We start from the raw sequence: 22063 nt of genomic DNA, 5'->3' as shown, positions 1-22063 counted from the left end.
CCTACTTTTCCTATTTTTGAACTGCAGTCCCCCAGTGGCCAACTTTGCAAATTTTGGGGACTCAGGCATTCATTGTGAGGCTGACAGCATTTTACACTTCACCATTGAAAGTAAATAGGTGAAATGTTATTGGCTGTTGGTGGCTCCGCCCACTTTTTTCTAAATTTGAATGGCAAATACCCAGTGACTAACTCTGGAAACTTTAACAACCCTGGAATTAATATTTAAATAATGGCATCAGTTTAAATATAAACCAATGAAATCTAATGGGTAGAAATGTATTGGCTGTTGGTGGCTCCTCCCACTTGTTTGGGAACCCTGACATAAATAGTGTGAGAAAAGCAACATTTTAAATATAAACCAAAAAAATTCAATAGGTGAAATCTGATTGGCTGTTGGTGGCTCCACCCACTTTTACAAAACCTAAAAATGCAGTTCCCTAGTGACCCTGGTGTTAATACTGTGAGAATGGCAGCAGGTTGAATTTCCCATTGAAAATCAATTGGTAAAATCTGATTGGCTGTTGTTGGCTCTACCCACTTTTTCTAACTCTGAACTGCAGTTACCAGGTGACTAGCTCTGCAAAGTTTGGAGACCTTAGTATTAATATTTAAAGAATGGCCGCAGTTTAAATTTTAGACATATGAAGTCTATAGGTGATATCTTATTGGTTGTTGTTGGCCCCACCCACTTTTCTGAACTTGGAACATAGTCACATAGTGACAAACTGTGCAAAGTTTGGGGACCCTGACATTAAACATGTGAGAATGGCAGCAGTTAAAATTTTCCCACTGAAAACAATGAAAGAAATGTGATTGGCTTTTGGCGGCCCCGTCCACTTTTTCTAACCTTGAGTACAAAGTCACGCAGTGACTGACTGTGCAAAGTTTGCGAACTCTGGCATCAAACCAATAAAATTCAATAGGTGAAATCTGATTGGCTGTTGGTGGCCCCAACCACTTTTTCAAAACTAAAACTGTAGTCCTCTAGTGACCAACTGTGAAAAGTTTGGGGACCCTGGTGTTAATACTGTGAGAATGGCAGCAGGTTGAATTTCCCCATTTAGAGTCAATAGGTAAAATCTGATTGGCTGTTGGTGGCTCCACCCACTTACAAAAATACAAAAAATTTTAAATGCGCAGTCACCCAGTGTCTGACTATGCAAAGTTTGGGAAGCCTGGCAACAAACCAATAAAAATCAATAGGTGAAATCTGATTGGTTGTTGGTGGCTCTGCCCACTTTTCAAAACTAAAATTGCAGTCCCCTAGTGACCAAGTGTGAAAATTTTGGGGACCCTGGTGTTAATTATGTGAGAATGGCAGCAGGTTGAATTTCCCCATTGAAAGTCAATAGGTAAACTCTGATTGGCTGTTGGTGGCTCCGCCCACTTTTCAAAACTAAAATTGCAGTCCCCTAGTGACCAACTGTGAAAAGTTTGGGGACCCTGGTATTAATTCTGTGAGAATGGCAGCAGGTTGAATTTCCCCATTGAAAGTCAATAGGTAAACTCTGGTTGGCTGTTGGTGGCTCCGCCCACTTTTTCTTACCTTGAACCACAGTTACTTGGTGCCTCTGCAAAGTTTGGGGACCCCGGTGTTATTACTGTGAGAATGGCAGCAGGTTGGATTTCTGCCAAGTCAATAGGTAAAATCTGATAGGCTGTTCACATCTCCGCCCACTTTTGGGCATCCAACAATCATCATATTTTAATTCAGGCTGAGCCCATAACAGTGTGATTCAAGTTTGGGGAGAGTAGCCTCAAAGCTGTAAGACTGGCAGCAGTTTCAATTTCCCCATAAAAGTCAATGGGTACAATATGATTGGCTGCTGTTGGCCCCTCCCACTTTGCAGGTTTAAAAAAAAAAACCTGAATGTGTAGTCACCCAGTGACTGTGCAAAGTTTGGAAAATCTGGCATCAAACCAATAAAAATCAATAGGTGAAATTTGATTGGCTGTTGGTGGCTCCGCCCACTTTTCAAAACTTAAACTGCAGTCCCCTAGTGACCAAGTGTAAAAAGTTTGGGGACCCTGGTGTTATTACCGTGAGAATGGCAGCAGGTTGAATATCCACCAAATCAATAGGTAAAATCTGATTGGCGGTTCACAGCTCCGCCCACTTTTGGGCATCCAATAATCATCCTATTTTCATTCAGGCTGAGCCCATGACTATGTGATTCAAGTTTGGGGAGTGTAGCCTCAAAGCTGTAAGATTGGCAGCAGTTTCAATTTCCCCATTAAAGTCAATGATTAAAATTTGATTGGCTGTTGTTGGCCCCTCCCACTTTGGGGTCATCCAACAAATGTTGCTGCTTCATTCGGGGTGACCCCATGATTATGTCATTCAAGTTTGGGGGGTGTAGCTTCAAAGCTGTAAGTGTGGAAGCAGTTTGAAAATCTTCCCTGTCAAAGTCAATGGGAAAATTGGGGGGTTCGGAGCTGCGCCACAGAAAGACGGGGGGCCGGATCGCTTAGAAAAGCACAAGCAACCTGCTCTGCTATAGGGCGAAGATGTGTGGGGAGTTTGGGTATTGTACCCCTAAAACTGTAGGAGGAGTAGCGTTTAGAAAATGGGGGGCGCTAAGAAGAAGAAGAAGCGGAAGAAGAAGCGGAAGAAGAAGCTAAAGTCGAAGAACAGTATGTTGGTGTTTTCAACCCAACATAATAAACTGTCAAAACATCTCCAAAGGCCCTATGCGTTTCATGCCCTAGGGGCACTTAGTCATGGGCTGACTGGGCCCTTAATCATAGGATGATTGGGCCAATGACTGAGTGCCCCTAGGGCCTTTGGAGATGTTTAATGTAACTTTGAATAAAGACTTTTTTACTTTTAAAAACATTTTGTGACCCCTGTTGAGTTTCCTGAGTGCCTATATGCCCATGGTGGTTGTTGCTTATAGCTATCTCCTCCCACACCACATATAAAGGGGGCAAACTGGTTTCTGTCCTGTCTGTGGTCCAACCACAGCTCCAAGAAGAGGACCTAGTTGTGCAGGTCCTGTAAACCTTATGCTGTAGCCCTATTGTTTGCTGTAGGATGATGCAAGTATCTAATAAGTTGTGTTGTAGATTGCACAGGAAAACAGCAAGAGCCAGAGAAAGCCCCAGGCAAAATTAGACAAGGTCTTGGTCAAATAAACAGTAGAAACCTGAAACCCCAAAGAATAAAAAATGAGGAACCTCCCAGGAGATTGCATTTACCCTGGGACTTCGGGTTGGAGAAACTTACTTACCAGGGGATCAGTCTGGTAAATGCAAATTTCTTAAAGGTAGAAAACAGATGTAGACTGCATAACTTGGAAATAGCCAGACAAGGATTTGGACATCATGAAAAGAAGTCACAATAGATTTTGGACAAAGGTGGGAATAATTTGGAGCCTGGGAAGACAATTCTGGAAACTTGGCAAACAATTCTGTGGATAGGTTTTCAGGACGCTGGACAGTTGGGGGCTCTAAAGATCTGTATAGAAGCTTGTGTTATTTGGCTAGGAGAATATACTATGATGCAATACTATGATGATGGTAGAAGCAGACTCCACTCATTGGGAGAAGAAGAGGGAAAGTTCAATTTGGAGTCATTTTAAAGCAGTGTTGTCAAACACTGGAGCAGTGGGAGGAAGGGTTCAATCTGAAGGCCAGTTAGGGTGAGATTTTGGGATAATGCCTATTTGTTCTCCTAGAACCTAAAAGTCCAGCTTACAGGTCAGTTAAAGAGAGATTTGGGGTAAACATGTATTTGTGCCCTAGATATTCTTGTAACTAAGATAAAGGGCTGGTGAGACCAATGTTTTCCTATATCTGATTAATGATTTAAAGCACAACCAGCAGCGCCCCCCCCCCCTGCAAGAAAATCTTTGGATGGGTCTGGTGCAGAGTAGCGAACTCGAGCGGCCCCTTTACCCCTCTGGCTCTGCCGCGTCCCCGCGCCCCCCACCCCGCTAGCCATCCACTCTTCTGTCTAAGAGCCAACGGGTGCAGGGATTTACAAGCTGTTGGCTTTTCAAGCTTGACTCCAGACCTCCTTGTCAGTAAGGCTCTTTAAAACTCATAAAATTATATCTCAGGTGAGGTTTGATTTTTCCTCCCTTTCAAACTTTCTCTTCAAGTTTCCTAACTAAAGACATTAGCAATAGAAGGAGCAGGGACAGAGCAATATTTCAATCAGTGTGGTGTGTAGCAATATTGAAAAGTGGAGATTAAGTGGATGAAAATTAAACAAGGCATCATTTATTCACAGAGGGCACAACTGCACCTTAGATGGATACCGACATCCTGCTAAATTTATGATGGCGTAATTACATGTACATTAGGAGAAATTATAGGCTTGTAAAAATGGCTGACGTTCGATAAAATATCAGGATGAAATCTGCTTAGTTGGAAGACAGGGGGAGTTATTCTTTATAACAAAAAATAACTTCAGGCAGGAGACAAAGATTATTGATTATTTGCCGTAAAATAATCACTGGCACAAATGTAAAACAATACAGCAAATGTTATTGTTTCTTTCTTTGTCATGTTTTTAGAGCACTGCTATCGACCACATTTCTAATTAGGTATTAGCTTCCATTTATATTCTCTTAAAAATACATATTATTGTGCTCATGAAAAATTTCTGCTCTATGTATTTGCTTTTCTTGGTAACAAGTGGGAGCTGTCATGTTGCTTTCCCTGGCTGGGAGTCTTCTTAAGCATAAAATAAACTATGTAATGTAGGGACTGTAGTATAAGAAGGAATTACTTTAGAAATAAGTTCTGTGGTCAGTCTGTAATCAACTGACATATGGCATATGATTCGTTTAATTCTTAGCTCCATGCTAAACTGACCTGAAGGCTGTGTTTAGGTCTGGTGCTGCCCCAGGCACCAGATGTCAGCCCACCCACCTGGCAGATGCTCCAATCTCATAAGAGCTAGGTACCCCCCTTCCTTAGATCCACCACCAGATTTAGCCGTAAGTATTTGGTGGAAGCCTTGGGTGGGGGGGGGGGAGTTCTGGACCTTTTTCTTTAGAGCTTTTAGTATGATGCCAAGAGTGATATTCTGAGACAATTTGATATCAGAATTTTTTTTTCATTATTTGTAGTTTTTGAATTTGGAAACCTGTTATCCAGAAAGTTCCAAATTACAGTTAGGCCACCTCCAATAGTCTGCATTATAAGCAAATAACTGGAATTTTTTTCTGTAATAGTGAAACTAGCTGGTATTTGATATAATTAATCCTTGTTGGAAGCAAAACAATCCTATTGGCTAATGTTTAAATGATTTTTTAGTAGCCTTTTATAGCGATCCAAATCCAAAGCCCCAGGTACCGAGCATTCTTGATAACGGGTCCAATACCTGTATTGCAGTTCCATGGCAGGTGGCCACCTTATTCAGACCACCAGTCTAAACAATCACAATATTCATTTCCATGTAGCATTTACAAACCAGGCACAGGCCACACCACACATACAAGACCCGGTTCATAGCAAAACCTGTTCACAATCCCTCTTTTCTGTGCTCCAGTTGCCCATGGCTTTTTCCTACCTTAAAAAGATTTTATTATTAAAAGTATTTAGTATGGATGCAGTTGTGTATATTCTAGGATATAGCTATTTGATCAGTATAAATTATTTACCTTTGAAAGCAGCAGATACGCATATTATCTGTCTGTGAATTCCTTCAAATGCCTTATATAAGAAGTTATCATGGGGGTTGTTTTTAATCAATTTCTCTTTAAAGAAAAGTTGATATAAAATGACAGGGTGTCTTTGAAGCCGACTAAAATTTTAATTTGGTATGTGCCCAAAGGCGAAGCCAGATGACTTGTCTCAGCAGCTGATCATTTTGTTTTCAATATTGAATTACTAGATAGGTTCTTAGTAATTCATGATAAATTACTCAGAAATCTCTGAATTTAATATTTCAAACTACAAAGCCATGCGTTAGACGTTCTGAAAGAACACTGAATAAATAAAGCTTGCCTTAAACCAGATGATCCCCTCGTTTGCAGAGAAGACAAAATGAAGATTTTTACTTGACTTGGTCACCTACAAGGTCTGTCATATCAGGCTGATTCATTTATTTGGCTGCCGAGCCAATGATCGAATGATAATAGGATCCTATGGAAACCTGTTGGGAGAGAAACACATGAATGGAACAATATGGTCCTCAACAAATGTGACTGAATTTTGGCTAGATATTGGATGGGCAGGTCTTCAACTTGAAACCATATACATCCTAGAGCAGCTTAAATCAAACCTTAACAAATCAAACCCAACCCAAAAAACTCATGACTCAAAGAGTTATCCTGTAACAGCATACCAGGCACTAAGTGCAGCATCAAGGAAGCTAGAAAAAATAACTGTGCAAAGGTATAAAATTATATTGTGCTTATTGATGCTAGACTATGCATCTAGATGTTATCAGACCATTAACCCTAGCAAGTAATGCTACCACAATCCATTCTTTTGTGATAAGGTATTTACATGTAGCTGAGATTGACAGTAGGGTGTGAAGATAATGAGGTTCTCAATATGTGAGACTAGCCTGTGTAGGACAAGAAATAAAATGTATATCTAGCCTAGATATGGACAATATGTGCCAGTGTATGGTACATCTGCAGATGAAGAAGTGAAGAGGACACGTAGCTTCTTGCTCCTCTGATTCAGGCTGTTGGCCTAAAGGAATGGAGCAATAGAAAGCCAGCTATACCTTGTATGTTTTTCATCTGTTTGGCCTGTAGGCTGACTGGCCACATACTGTGCATAGTTGGCCAGTGTACCTCCAATAAAGTAGCTCCTCCTTAGGGTAGCTCAGAGCAGGGTATGGGGGCCCAGCCTGAGGATTACATTTTGGGTGTATACCGATTACTGTCTAGGTACTACTCTACCTTTAGCAGGGCAACAATGGCTTTATATATACTGTATATCTGTAATGTTGTTTTGCCCCAATCAAACTGTTGTCAACAGAGGCTTGAAAAAAATGTATGAATATTGTAGAAATTAGGTAAGCACTACAACAGATAAATATCATTTTAAATCCATCATAATGGACTGATTCACAGGGGGTGGAAGGGTTTAACTCCCTATAGTCAGTCCCAAAATAATTAAGTGTGCGATGCTGCTTGGAAAAACTTGTTTCAGCTCTCCACTGTACCTTCCAGAAATTATGGATTGCTGCCTTGGACTGACATAGAATTCCCCCTTTCTGTAGCCCATAAATTAGCATTCCATATCCTAGAAATTTAGCATATGTCTGTTTAATTCATAGACGACAGTGTAAGGATGTTATTCCCTATCACAGGGAATGAAACAAGTAATTATGGCTCTTGGTTTGCTGGAATTCGATTGCCCCCCCAACACTCAGCAATGATAACAATTGTCACTTCACTGCAGTGCATTATTTATGAACCCTGCCAGAAATCAATTACAGCAGTGGGACTAAGAACTATATTTCCACTCCGCCATTCATGCAATATGGGTAACTGTCATTGTATGGACATGTTTTATTCATAAGCCACCATTTCAGTAGACCCCCTGCAGCATTTTGCTGCTGCTGTAGTAAAAAAAATAAAATAAAAATGTAATAAAAAATCTTATGGATAAAATAACTACAAATCAAAATCATCTTGGAAACCCATCAGAGCAGAATATGAGAAATATGTTAACGGGTGGCATGTTGTGAGGAATTGCAATGCCAAAGGATGAAATCACCTTGGAAGAATATTTGAGAAAATACTTCAATTTCGCAGAAAAATCTTTGAATTTGCTTGGAGGTCCAGATAAAGTTGATGATCCTGCAAATTAATTTATTGCTAAAATGGTGTTTAGGCGTAAGTCTATCAATCAACTTCTAGAGCTGGTTGTGTTGGAGATGGAGATATATATCATGATTGTCCTGCACTAATGGAGAATGACTTTGATCTACTTATTTGAAAGGCTAAGGACTACAGAGAGAGGCATGAAATGTTATTTATAACTACATGTGGTATGCAAAGTGGTGTTTTGGATGCAATTCAACAGATTTTTTTACCCACAATGCATTGTTTATACCCACAACTCCAGTGTTAGCACAGAGCTGCCTTTGCTACAATTGTGTCTGATGTGTCAAGATGAAGTCTACTGACACAGCCCGCAGAGGGAACCCTGGAATAACCTTCAGTTTAAAGGTGCCTTAGCTCCAGGGTACCCTTGCATCAGTAAGTGACCTTCTGAAGAATTTGAAACAGAAAGTGGAAAGGCATGCGGGGGCCAAGCACAACTAAAGGGAAGCACAAAAATCGTCTCTGGATGCAAGTACCTTAAGTTGTGGCTGTGGTAAAAAAAGAGCCCTATAGAATAGCATGATTAAAGTTATATTGTTGACTTGGATTAGGTCCACATAGGCCCTGACATTTCCAGTACACAGAGGCTTAAATAGTGGCTGTCTGTGGCATATTACAGCAGCCCCTCTGGCACTTGCCAGAATCCACAGATTTCCAATATGGGCCAGGCTTGGACCTCGGGAGCCCAAGTTTAAGCAAAGGAAAGGCTAACAGTGGCTATGTTACATATATGACCCCACCCTTATCCTTTTCTTTGCACATACATTATGCTTTGGACTTTAGTATCCCCCATCTACACCATCTACCATTGCCATCCTTTAACCCCCACCAAGCAGTGACCATACCTGTAAAATGCAAACTCTTCCTTTAAGTTACATTTGGCAACGTTGCAGGATGCTTGCAGGTTTGCTTATAATTCTATCAGCAGCAGATTTATCAAAAACTAACTGCTGATAGGTTGCTATTTGTTACTGCACCATTGTTACCACATTGCCATTGCAGTACTCACTTTACATATCATCCAGCATCCCTTTAGTACATAGAAACATAAAGTGGCATGCAGTGTATTGCACAGCCAACAGTATCTCTAAAGTACATTTTATACCTTGTTTTGGTGACATTGTACTCCATTCAACATTGCACACCCCTCACAAGTATCCCTACATAGAAGGGCTGTCAATATGCTCAAGGTCAAAATAGATCAAACCAATTTTTTATAAAGCCTTTACAGTAGGGATTTTATCCTATGTGTTGGTACTCTCAAAATCCCCCTATATAATGTTTTTCTACAATTTAATTATACAGATTAAAACAAGACAAATAAGTAGTTCCAAGCCAGTTTTTGTGTCACAAAGCTGATTTTGCAAGATAATTTGGCTCCCCTGAGAAAAATAACACTCCTACAGGTATGGGCGATTTATCAGGAATACTTGGGACCTGGGGTTTACAGGGAACATCATTAAAAACAGGGAAATACAGAAAAAGGTATTCTTGTATTTCAGAGCTTATTTGGAGTTAACCCTATACCTGTATCAACTGTTTCATTTAAAAAAATTCCAAGCCACAAAAACCTTGTCACTGTTAAATCTAAATTAGCAGGACCAGAACTAAAGGGTAGGCAGAAGAGGCAAGTGCCTAGGGCACGACAAAGGGAGAGGCACAGGGCACGTACCTCTTCATCTACACCTAGTTTGGTTCTCTGATTCTGCCTAACCTTTCTGTACAGTATTCCTTATATCTACATACATTTTGCCTTCCCTAAATCAGTTGTATTGTGTGACACCTTTAATTGGTTGTGAATTATTAAATACATTAACACCGATATGACCCATTTTTCGATAGGCAAATGTGAAATGTGCATCAAGGCACCAGTGAATATATATATATATATATATATATATATATATATATATATATATATATATATTTTAAAGTTTGTTCCTAGTGTTATTATGTTAGTACTGCCATGCTACAACACCAGCCATTCATATTCTGACTTTTGTCAGATTTGTTTTAGACAGCTCATCCCTAGATCCAATTGTTGTTTCATTCTGCTTTACTTTACCTTATAATGCTATGCAGTGTCTATTAGAAAAGTTTCTTTCCCAAGATAAGAAAACGAAGGAGCTGCGTATAACAGTAGCTCTGGGTGTTCTTATGTCTTCCCCTAAAGCTCCCCTAAAGAGAAATCTGACATACGTTAGTATCACAGGGCTCTACACCTGCTCTTGTCTCCTCTTTCCTACTTTGCATTTCATTACTTGTAAACTTAACATTTCCTTCAGTTCATGAACGGATTAATAAGTTTTATGTTTCATTAATCTTATGATACATTGTATCATGTTTATAATTAATCACACTTAATTAAATTTTATTCAGATGTCACAAACATCCTAATTGTGTGTGTAGGTTACCCTCCCATTTAGACTGTAAGCTCTACAGGGTAGGGGCCTCCATCCTCTTGTCTCTTGGACACTTAGCTACTTTGTATCTATTATTGTACTTTGTATTTATTTGAATTAATTATACCCCTACTGTAAATGATAAGGATATTAGAAGTTACTGAGGAGTTATGTGATCATATAAAGGCACAAGGCTGCAGTCTGAGTTATAGAGGGAACTCTGAGTATCACTCATGTATTATAAAGTATAATGTACCCCCTAATGTAATTTATAAGGATATTAGATGTCACTGAGAGGTTTTGTGACCATATAAAGGCACAAGGCTGCAGGGTGAATTATACAAGGAACTGAGTATCACTCATTTGTTATAAGGGATAATGTAAGGCCAAGTTCACGTCATGGAACTCCGAGGTGACCTATAATTTCCTTATAACTTACAAGGGGTTCATTATTTTTTGTAACACACAGTGAGTCACAAATTACATCACTAAGTACCTAAAATTCCTAAATATAGGTACGCTGATATTTTTTTCAAAAAACTTCAAATTTATAAAAGGTGCACACATGTACTTCCACATATAGGGAGCAAGTCTCAACAGATTCAAGTGCAGTACTGCCATAACAAATTCTCTGCTTTCACCCTTCTTTACTAAACACAACCTCTGCACCGTTCCATGTTTAGCGAGATATCTATTTAGGCGACCTCCATGCCTTGTTTAAGTTGGGTACTTGGGTTGGTAAAAACATTTCTACAGTAAAGGAAGGCTGACACATTGGTTTGAGAATATATATGTATAGTTTTCCCTCCCACCGCAGGAAAATAACCCACAAACTGTAATTACTTCATATTCTGTAACTTTATTCACAGTTTAACTAAACCCCATTGAAACAGCAGAATCATGTGGTGCGACTCAGCCTATCAGCTATTAAAACGCGTTACGTAACCAATAGTAGGAGCGCAATTGGATGGATTTGGTAATGAGGGAATCTTCGGGCGGCCATCCATTCTAAGGGCAGGTTTGTTCTTCGCTCTTTCTAAATCCCGAAATAAACATGTCCGCGCCCGGTCTTGTATGGGTATCGCAATTCGCCGATTGATCTTGAGCTCGGCGTCAGTGAAAGCTCACTGCTTTTTCGCTACTAAGTTTACCAACAGAGTTGCTTTATGACATGTTACCGATTTAGTTTGCATATAAGGCATAAATAGTTTAGAGGACGCCATGTTGGTTTATGGTGCATGACATTGAGGTACATTACCAGTCAAAGAAGCAGTGGGCTATAGCCAGCTAGGTACCACTAGTTATTTTATGCTGAGTAATGGGTCAGAATCAGTATAATTTTTCTTTGCCCGTTACAAGTCCTTTCTGTCATACAAAACTAAACAAAATATCAGGGGTCCCCTTCAGTTATACCCCCTTTGGTTGCCTTGACTGGGTATATGTGGGAAAATGAGTAGGTTGTGCCAATGGTCAACTTTTGTGGCTCTCTTCATATTCACCTTCGTATAGGCAAGCGTACCATTGACAGCTTAGGCGGGGTGGGAATATTACCATACCGTTGAAATTGAAAAGAGGGACAAAAATAAATGGCGCGGGCAGTGCGGTGAATTTTTTTTACCACATTTATTTTTTTGCAACCACATCCCCTAAATACTTATTTAAAGTTTGAACACATTTCTGGGGGTTTTGGGGTCCTGTTTATGTGTTATTACAGTTTTGCTGAAAAAGGTAAAAATTGCCCTTTTAGGCTGGTGCCACACGACCTATTCTCAGCAAGCCAAAATACGATATACCGCCGAGAATACCTTGAGCCTGCATTTGAATGAATGGAATACGCTTGGGTGCAGGCACATGTAGCCGATATCTGCCAAAAAACACGAGACTTCGTATCTTCGGCGGATATCGGCTACATGTTATCGGCTTACTAACAGGCTGGTGGCTGGTTGAATCAACTTGCTTTCATTTCAACTGAAAAGGGATAAGTATTCTTTACTAACTTTATCAAAACCATTGTGTTTTTTTACTGTTGGGTTTTATTTATTTTTTTTCATAAGTAATTGTTGTTTTTGGAGCTAATTTACAAAGTTTGTGGGATCCATAGGCTTACAGCAGGTTACATTCCCTTGTAATTACCCTCAGCTTGAGGAGGGTGGGGTTTGATTAGTTCACCTTTACAGACTGCATAAATAGAACCACAGGCACTCCAGTGGAGCTTGCTCTGGTGGTAGGTGCTCTGTAAGTGATTGCTCTTTAAGTGGGGACTCTGTAAGTGGAGTTATAAACTCAGGGAGTTAGTGGGGACTCTGTAAGTGGAGTTATAAACTCAGGGAGTTAGTGGGGACTCTGTAAGTGGAGTTATAAACTCAGGGAGTTAAACACTAAGGGAGTTAAAAACAAGGTAAAACAAGGTATTTACTACAAGTCCTTACACCTATTTTTGTTTAACTGTTCTTGTAACTGGGAGAATGAGTGGTAGCAACATTGAAGGTCTGACACAGTGCACAGCCTGCCACATGTATGCAGTTGTGGAACAACAGTTCCAAAGTGCATACCTCTGTTGTGGATGTGAGCGAATTGCCACTTTAGAGGCTCGCGTTAGAGTCCTAGAGGAACACGTCGCAACACTGCGTTCAATCAACAATCTTGAGAGGGGTCTCTTGTTAACTGAACAAGAACTAGTGGGGTCAGATAGTAGGGGGGGAGGAGAGCAGCAAAAGGATGATAGGGCAGTAAGCTGGGTGACAGTTAGAAAATCTAGTGTGGGGAAAAGGAAAAGGGAGGCTGCTCCAGGGTTTGCGCATCCCAACAGATTTGCCAGATTGTGTGAAGAAGATGGGAGTGTGAACTCTGGATTGGCGGTTCTAGGTGAGGCTGATCTCTCTAACAGCCGGGAGACCAGTTTCACTAGTAGTGGTGGGGAGGAGAGCAGAGCTAGGCCTAAACAGATGGTGGTTATAGGGGATTCGATCATTAGGAAAGTGGACAGGGTAATCTGTCAAGCGGATCGCTGTCTTCCTGGTGCCAGGGTTCGGCATGTGGTTGATCGGGTTGACACATTATTGGGAGGGGCTGGGCATGACCCGGCTGTCTTGGTACATATCGGTACTAACGACAAAATGAACGGTAGGTGGGGGACTTTAAAGAGTGAGTTCAGGGATCTAGGCTCTAAGATTAGGCAAAGGTCCTCCAATGTCATTTTTTCTGAAATTTTGCCGGTGCCACGTGCAAGTTTAGGGAGACAGCGGGAGCTTAGGGAGCTAAATGCGTGGCTAAAGTCTTGGTGTAGGAAGGAAGGGTTTGGGTTCCTAGAGCACTGGGCTGACTTTTCCTTGGGGTACAATCTATACAGCCCTGACGGATTGCACCTCAATGGAAGGGGGTCTGCTGTGCTAGGGGAGAGAATGGTTAAGAGGTTGGAGGAGTGTTTAAACTAGACAAGGGGGGGGTGGGTGAGCTAGAATTCCATGGGAAAATTAGTGTAGACGGGGTAGGGGGACTAGCAAAGGGTTGTGGGGGAGGAGTGAGGGGGGCATATAGTTTATCAGATAAGGAGCTTCCGTTACAAGGAAAGCAGTCTCATAATTGCCTTAGCTCTAATTCTCCCTTAGCTAATGTAAACATCAGAGGGAGAAGTAATAATCTCCGCTGCATGCTGGCTAATGCGCGTAGCTTGTCGGGTAAATTAGGGGAGCTGCAAGCTATTGCATGTATTGAAAATGATGATTTAATAGGTATCACTGAGACCTGGTGGGATGATAAATGCGACTGGGCTGTGAATTTAAATGGTTATACACTTTTTAGGAGGGACAGAGAGATTAAAAAGGGTGGAGGGGTTTGTCTTTACGTAAAGTCAGACTTAAAGCCATGTAATAAAGACATTACCAATGAAAACGTCGAATCTCTTTGGGTAGAAATTTCAGTAGGGCTGAAGGTCACAAAGAAAATGATCATTGGTGTATGTTATAAACCACCCCGTATAGATGAGGGGGATGAGGCCCAGCTATTGTTGCAAATGGAGGAGGCTTCAAAACTGGGTCAAGTTGTTGTTATGGGGGACTTTAATTATCCGGACATTGACTGGAGTAATGGGGTGGCTAAGTCAGAAAAAGCTAGTAGGTTTGTAAATATGCTAAATGACAACTTTTTATTTCAGGCAGTTCAAGAACCCACTAGGAATGACGCTATTTTGGACCTGGTGATTTCTAATAATAATGAACTTATCTCTAACATTTGTGTGGGTGAGCATTTGGGGAACAGTGATCACAACATGGTCTCCTTTGAGATAATGCTGCAGAGACAGCGCTATAAGGGAGTAACTAAAACACTCAATTTTAGACGTGCAGACTTTGCCAGTATAAGGGCATCTCTGCAATGTGTCAACTGGGAAAGGCTTTTCATGGGGTTAGACACAGAAGGAAAATGGAACATCTTTAAAACATTGCTTTGTAGGTATACACAACAGTATATCCCCCTAGTAAGCAAGGAGAGGCATCGCAAAGCAAAACCTTTATGGCTGAATAAAAGTGTTATTGTCGAGGTTGGTAAGAAAAAACGTGCTTTTAGGGCATTCAAGTTAGCTGGGACAGCGGAAACTTTCATCAGGTACAAGGAAGCAAATAAAGCATGCAAAAAAGCTATCAAGCAAGCTAAAATAGAGATGGAAAGGGATATTGCAGCTAGGAGTAAAAAGAATCCAAAATTATTTTTTAATTATGTGAATAGTAAAAAAATGAAGCAAGAAGGGGTGGGAACTTTATTATCACGGGGGGGTACGTTGGTTGATGAAAACGGGGAAAAAGCTGAAATTTTGAACTCTTATTTTTCATCTGTCTATACATCTGAGGAGCCAGATAATGAAGGCTTCCCTTGTAATATGCCCAGTTCTAGTAATTTAGCTACTGGCGCGTGGGTCACTCGGGAGGAAATTCAAAAGAGACTTGAACATGTAAAGGTAAACAAAGGTCCAGGGCCGGATGGGATTCATCCCAGGGTATTAAATGAGCTGAGCGCTGTGATTGCCAAACCTCTTCACTTAATTTTTCAGGATTCATTGAGGTCTGGCATGGTGCCAAGAGACTGGCGGATTGCTAATGTGGTGCCGTTATTTAAAAAGGGATCCCGTTCTCAGCCTGAAAACTATAGGCCTGTTAGTCTGACATCAGTAGTAGGAAAACTTTTGGAAGGGGTAATAAGGGATAGGGTACTTGAATACATTGCAGTTCACAATACTATTAGTTTGTGCCAGCATGGTTTTATGCGTAACAGATCTTGCCAGACTAATTTAGTTGCCTTTTATGAGGAGGTGAGTAGGAACCTTGATGCTGGAATGGCAGTTGATGTCATCTACTTGGACTTTGCTAAAGCGTTTGATACAGTACCTCACAGAAGGTTAATGATCAAATTAAGGAATATTGGCCTAGAACATAATATTTGTAATTGGATAGAGAACTGGCTGAAGGATAGAGTACAAAGAGTGGTTGTAAATGGAACATTTTCTAATTGGACCAGTGTGGTTAGTGGAGTACCGCAGGGGTCAGTCCTTGGGCCTTTGCTGTTTAACTTGTTTATTAATGACCTGGAGGTGGGCATAGACAGTATTGTTTCTATTTTTGCTGATGACACTAAATTGTGCAAAACTATAAGTTCCATGCAGGATGCTGCCGCTTTGCAGAGCGATTTGACAAAATTAGATAACTGGGCAGCAAACTGGAAAATGAGGTTCAATGTTGATAAGTGCAAAGTTATGCACTTTGGTAGAAATAATATAAACGCAAACTATCTACTGAATGGTAGTGTGTTGGGGGTATCCTTAATGGAGAAGGATCTAGGGGTTTTTGTTGATAACAAGTTGTCTAATGCCAGGCAGTGTCATTCTGTGGCTACTAAAGCAAATAAAGTGCTGTCTTGTATAAAAAAGGGCATTGACTCAAGGGATGAGAACATAATTTTGCCCCTTTATAGGTCCCTGGTAAGGCCTCACCTTGAGTATGCAGTGCAGTTTTGGGCTCCAGTCCTTAAGAAGGATATTAATGAGCTGGAGAGAGTGCAGAGACGTGCAACTAAACTGGTTAAGGGGATGGAAGATTTAAACTATGAGGTTAGACTGTCGAGGTTGGGGTTGTTTTCTCTGGAAAAGAGGCGCTTGCGAGGGGACATGATTACTCTGTACAAGTACATTAGAGGGGATTATAGGCAGTTGGGGGATGTTCTTTTTTCCCATAAAAACAATCAACGCACCAGAGGTCACCCCTTTAGATTAGAGGAAAGGAGTTTCCATTTGAAGCAGCGTAGGTGGTTTTTCACGGTGAGGGCAGTGAGGTTATGGAATGCCCTTCCTAGTGATGTGGTAATGGCAGATTCTGTTAATGCCTTTAAGAGGGGCCTGGATGAGTTCTTGATCAATCAGAATATCCAAGGCTATTGTGATACTAATATCTACAGTTAGTACTAGTGGTTGTATTTATAGTTTATGTATGTGAGTGTATAGATTGGTAGGTGTGGGTTAGGTGTGCTGGGTTTACTTGGATGGGTTGAACTTGATGGACACAGGTCTTTTTTCAACCCTATGTAACTATGTAACTATGTGCCTGCACCCGAGCATATTCCATTCATTCAGGTGCAGGCACAGGTAGGAGCGTATGGCGCAAAAATATACGCCATACGCTCAGTGTCGCACAGCCTAAGCTTCGCAGCTCAGTTCCCCCAAGAGACCTGTTTAGCTTATTAGTTACAATTGTATCTCAGTGCAGGGGGGGCTTTTTATCTTTCTGGGCCAAAAGCCCACTTATTTAATTAAAAGGGAGAAACAATGTTTCTAAGTGCAGGTGATGCTCGTTAAGATTTCTGAGCTTTCTGCCAAAAGGTACTTTTAATTAAATTTGTATCTTTTTTAGCTTCAGTGCAGGAGATCAAAGGGAAATGAGGGACTGTACCGCGAACATCGGGACAGTTAGGAGGTATGATATTATGGTGGACTTGGTTGCTTCTCAGTCACCAGGTAATTGCTCACCAGTTTGGCTACATTGGTAGGATAAGACCAGGTTGACAGTTGCCCTAATGATAGGATCAGGTTGGTCGTCTATTAATCGGGCTGCCTGATGACCAGAAGAACAGTGAATTGCCATACAGGTAGAAACCCTAATGATGGTCAAGGTGCTGTGTCAACAGCTAGCTGTATTTACAAACATGTTTGATAGCAGTTTTCATGATTTACTGTAGATTCCTTTCAGAAGTCAGGACCTTGGCAGTAATGAAGTCTGAGAATGCAGACTAGTCTGTTCCACTATTCCTAACAACTTGGCACCCCCACTGATATTTTATTTCCTTGTCCTTTAAAGGGGATATATAGCATAAATTTTTACAATGCACTAAACTAAACCATGTAAAAAACTGTAAAATAGAAGGAAGTGCTTTTATTTTAATACCTTTGGGTTCAAATATGTCCATAACTGCTTGAAAACTGTGCTCTACCCAGACCTTATGCCAGCTTCCGGTTTAGACTCTTCAGTATATTGGCTCAGAGCCACCAGCCCTCATAGACTTCTATGACACCCTCCTCACCTACTTAAAGTGAAGTGAATATTCATAGAGTGGGCGGGGGTTAGAGAGCTCACAGACAGTCAGTTCCTGCTCTACTCCCTCCTCACCCCCTCCCCTCCCCTGGCAGCAGCACAAGCAGAGAGACACAGAAGGAGGGAGGGGTTTCCCTGCTGCTGCTGAGTAAAGCCTGTCAGTCCAGTTGTGACCAGTTCCTGTGGGAGACTGAAGGACACTCCCATGTCTCATTTGGCTCTGACTTCTGATCAGTGAGCTTGTGTATGCAGCTCTCTTATAGTGGCAGTTTTAGGAGGTAAATGCTTTCAAAACATCTTTCTTTCTGCATCATTTCACATTTTGAGGGAGGATGAATATTATAACTGAATATGAACTTTATATAAAATGTCTCCTTTAAGGCTTTAAACAGGTTAAAGCAGTGCTGTCTAACTTCTGTGGTATTGAGGGCCGGAATTTTTCTGGCCTATGTCGTGGAGAGCCAATAATGGAAGCTAGTTTGACCCCTCCCTTTTTTTAAAAAAAAAAAACCCACACCCACTTCAACCCACACTCATGATATTACAAGACCATACCCACATTAATGGTGATAGCACACCAAAAAAGAATAAAAATAATTAGGGCTCATTGCAGGGATATCACCATTCACTCATATGTAAAAGAAGTTTATTATGCCATATGAAGACATATTGATACAGCTTCTCCTCCCTTGCGGATAGCACAACAACCCCAGCACATAATTTAACACTCTAGATACCCCCTACCTACTAATTCCAAATGCTGACAAACTCCCAGAACAATCCCCTGCTTGGTTTACCTCCCACAGGCAACATACAGCAGGTAGAATATGGCACACATAGGCAGGATAGAGTAGGGCAGAATATGACACATAGGCAGGGAAGAGCAGGGCAGGCAGAGTATGGTACACACAGGCAGAGTAGAGTAGGGCAGGCAGAGTATGGCACACACAGGCAGAGTATGGCACACACAGGCAGAGTATGGCACACACAGGCAAGAGAAGGGCTGGGTGGGCAGAGTATGGCACACACAGGTAGGGTAGAGTAGGGCAGGCAGAGTATGGCACACACATGTAGGGCAGGCAGAGAATGGCACACACAGGCAGCATAGGGCAGGCAGAGTATGGTACACACAGGCAGAGTAGAGTAGGGCAGGCAGAGAATGGCACACACAGACAACAGAAGAGTTGGATGGGCAGAGTATGGCACACCCAGGGTAGAACAGGGCAGGCAGAGTATGGCACACACAGGTAGGGAAGAGTAGGGCAGGCAGAGTATGGCGCACACCAAAATCTGGTAACTCCTGAACAAATAGGGAGGTTGACAGCTCTGAGCCACATGGGGGGCCACACAAAGATGAGCTGTGGACTGCCAATTGGACAGAAATGGGATAAAGTATTAAATGTGTGATGCAGTATAATAAAATATATTAATGTACAGGGATTCACACACTGTGGAGCTGGCAAACTTGGGAATGCACTATCAAGCCTAATTGGGTGTAATAGGGGTGAGTGATATTTCTATAATATATATTTTTACATATATGTGTTCTATTAAATAGTGTTGTTTTTGGTGGTGGGGGCAGGATTCCTGTGTTGCTGTTGATTTTTGGGGTTCTTTTTGGAACTTTAAAAGGTATGTCACTAACAGCCTGATCACAGGGTCCTGTGACACTAACTTATTAAGTAGCCTATAAAAGCTCAGAGGGTTCTATTATGAAATAACTAAGAACATTGTGACCTCTACTTCTGGTATGTCCAACATGTATTTTCCCTTCCACCGCTCAAATGCTCTGAAACTAAACTTCCATAATCCCCCAGCATTCTAGGATTATGAAAGTTTTAGAACACCAACAATTGAAAAAAGGCAGGTAGCATATCTCCAGTCAAAAATCAGATCAAAAATGTCAATATCGTAAATAAAAATAATATTGATATAAATAAGAACAATTTTTTTATATATATAAGAATGAATGCTCCAATCTACAAAATAGAATCCATACCGATCCAAATGGTTAGGTCCGGGTGTAAAGACCCCGGACACATTGCAAGTGCAATTAAGGAACACAGAAGTTAAACACAGTCAGTGCAAGTCAGAATAGCTCACCGGAATCCCTGGCTGGTCCGGGTGCTCGGGGCCCTGAACCCGTAGCTGAGGGGAAAACCAACTTCAAACGCGATGAACACCAAGTGCTCCGGACTCTGGGGTCTCTCTTAAAACCAAATCTTTATTGTTTCATTAAAAGGATAAACGCCTAAAGCGTTTCGTATGCCATGCACACTTACTCATAGGCTTCTCCAGACATCTCCATTCAGAGACCTTATTTATGTATCCTAAATCATGTCTGTTACATTTGTTATGCCTTTGTTTTTCAGGTGTATTTGAACCCCTATTCTCCCCAATCACTGCCTGTGAGGAAATAATGCTGAAACGAATAGTCCTTAGCCTGGTTAGTTTGCAGACATCTATATGCAACTTAAGGTTTTTGCATAACCAAGTATTCTTTTATGGGAAAATACTGGATACTAAAACAAGGGTATGCCCATCACGCTACCTGGGTACTGATATCGAGGACTCCAGGAAGGAGAATATGAGAACTGTTGACAGCCTGTACAGATTGTGTGTCAATATTAAGAAAATCCGCCAGCTGAAAGCCTGGGTGCTATTCAAAGATGTGGCCTTTGTTGAGGAGACTGCTCAGATCTTGAAAGACATGGGAGCAAATGAAGTCACTGTAGCTAACATTTTTGAGTCTTGTCCCGAAGCTTTTCTCCAGACGCCAGCAGAGATTAATTCACAAAGAACCCTGTGGCATACAGTTTGTCCCAATGATGAACAACTGGTTAAAATAATTGAAAAATTTCCAGACTCTTTCTTTTGTTACAAAGCTGCAGCCAATCAAAAAGACAATATTGAATACTTTCAAGAGTTGGGACTTAGCAACAAAATTATCTCTAGACTTTTAACAAGTTCTCCACAGATCTTTTGTAATTCAGTTGCTAGTAATAAACAGATTATCACTGAGCTAGAACAGAATTACCTTTGTCTGGGTGGTAAGCAAACAAACTTCAGAACATGGCTGATGAAACTGTTAAGCCAAGACCCTTTTATCCTATCAAAGACTTCATTATCAGTGAAGAGAAATTTGAAGTTCTTCCAAAGCCTTGGCTTTTCCAATGAAGATGTTCTGAAGCTTCTATCTAAGCTCAAAGGTGTTATTTTTGATCTTAATAGGGAACACATGGAAGCTGGCATTTTGTTTTTAAAAACTATTTTTGAATGCAGAGAGGAAGAGCTGAAACATCTGATAATGAAATGTCCGGGACTCCTGTGTTATTCTGTACCAACGTTGGAAAACCGGATAAAATGTATGCTAAACGAAGGTATCTCTGTCAGTCAGATAAAAGACTGCCCTAATGTGTTAGAGCTCACCCCACAGATTATACAGTTTAGAATTCAAAAAATAAAATTATCAGGCCATGACATAAAAAATAAAAATTTGGAAATTCTACAAGGGACAAAAAAGGATTTTGAAGCAAACTATGGCAAATTGCATGTTAAAAAAGAACGACCAATGTTCAATCCAGTTTCTCCTTTGCATGTGGAGGAATGACTTCTCTGAGACAGTAATAAATACTAACTGCATAGTATTCAAGGAAATAAATACAACACTAGAGGTGAGAATTTGTTTGTGTGCTAAGATTTATTTTTTTAAAGGGAAGTTCATATGGCATCAGTTTCAATTTGTACAGGTGTAAGGCAATTTGCGCTAAATCTTCCCTGTTTTAGGTTTATGGCACATGGGGAGATTTGTCATCCCATGGTTAAATCTGGGCATAAGGCGGGCAAGAAATCTCCATGAAATGCTTATCTACCGGCAATAAAGTGAATTGCTGGAGGGAAAGAAAATCAGCGCTTCTTTTTCTGAAGTTGCTGAAGTTTCCTTGCTTTCCCACCCACTATTAACTTTATTACCGGTGGGTAAACATTTCAGGGAGATTTTGATGCCCATCATAACCCAGATATAACTGCGGGTGGCAAACTCCCCATCACCTTTAGGGCCGTGACATGCGGGAAGATTAGTCGCGCCGCACAATGTCATCCCAACGGCTAGAATGTAAATCGCCGGTGGGATGGCATACGCGGCGCTGCGATTTGCAGAATTCGCCGAAGTCTCCTCTCAAGGCAACTTTGTGGTGTGACTAATCTCCCCGTGTGTCACGGCCCTTACTGTTATAAAGGGAAGCTAGAACCTTGCTTTCACATAATAAGTCTTCTGTGCTGATTTGCAT

The 22063-nt window shown here is 41.1% G+C and overlaps 1 protein-coding gene across 1 annotated transcript; it reads left to right on the top strand.

Annotated features, from left to right (window-relative positions):
• Positions 1–11134: 11134 nt before the first annotated feature.
• On the top strand, positions 11135–21459 carry mterf2 (mitochondrial transcription termination factor 2). Its single transcript, XM_002942200.5, has 2 exons — positions 11135–11221; positions 20147–21459. The coding sequence occupies exon 2, from the start codon at positions 20194–20196 to the stop codon at positions 21382–21384; it is 1191 nt and encodes a 396-aa protein (XP_002942246.2). The 5' UTR covers positions 11135–11221; positions 20147–20193; the 3' UTR covers positions 21385–21459.
• The last annotated feature ends 604 nt before the right edge of the window (positions 21460–22063 follow it).

Source organism: Xenopus tropicalis, chromosome 3 (genome assembly GCF_000004195.4).
Source record: "Xenopus tropicalis strain Nigerian chromosome 3, UCB_Xtro_10.0, whole genome shotgun sequence".
In the NCBI taxonomy this organism is placed as follows: Eukaryota; Metazoa; Chordata; class Amphibia; order Anura; family Pipidae; genus Xenopus; species Xenopus tropicalis.
The sequence above is the reverse complement of the archived record's forward strand: the minus strand, read 5'-3'. Positions and strand labels throughout refer to the sequence as shown.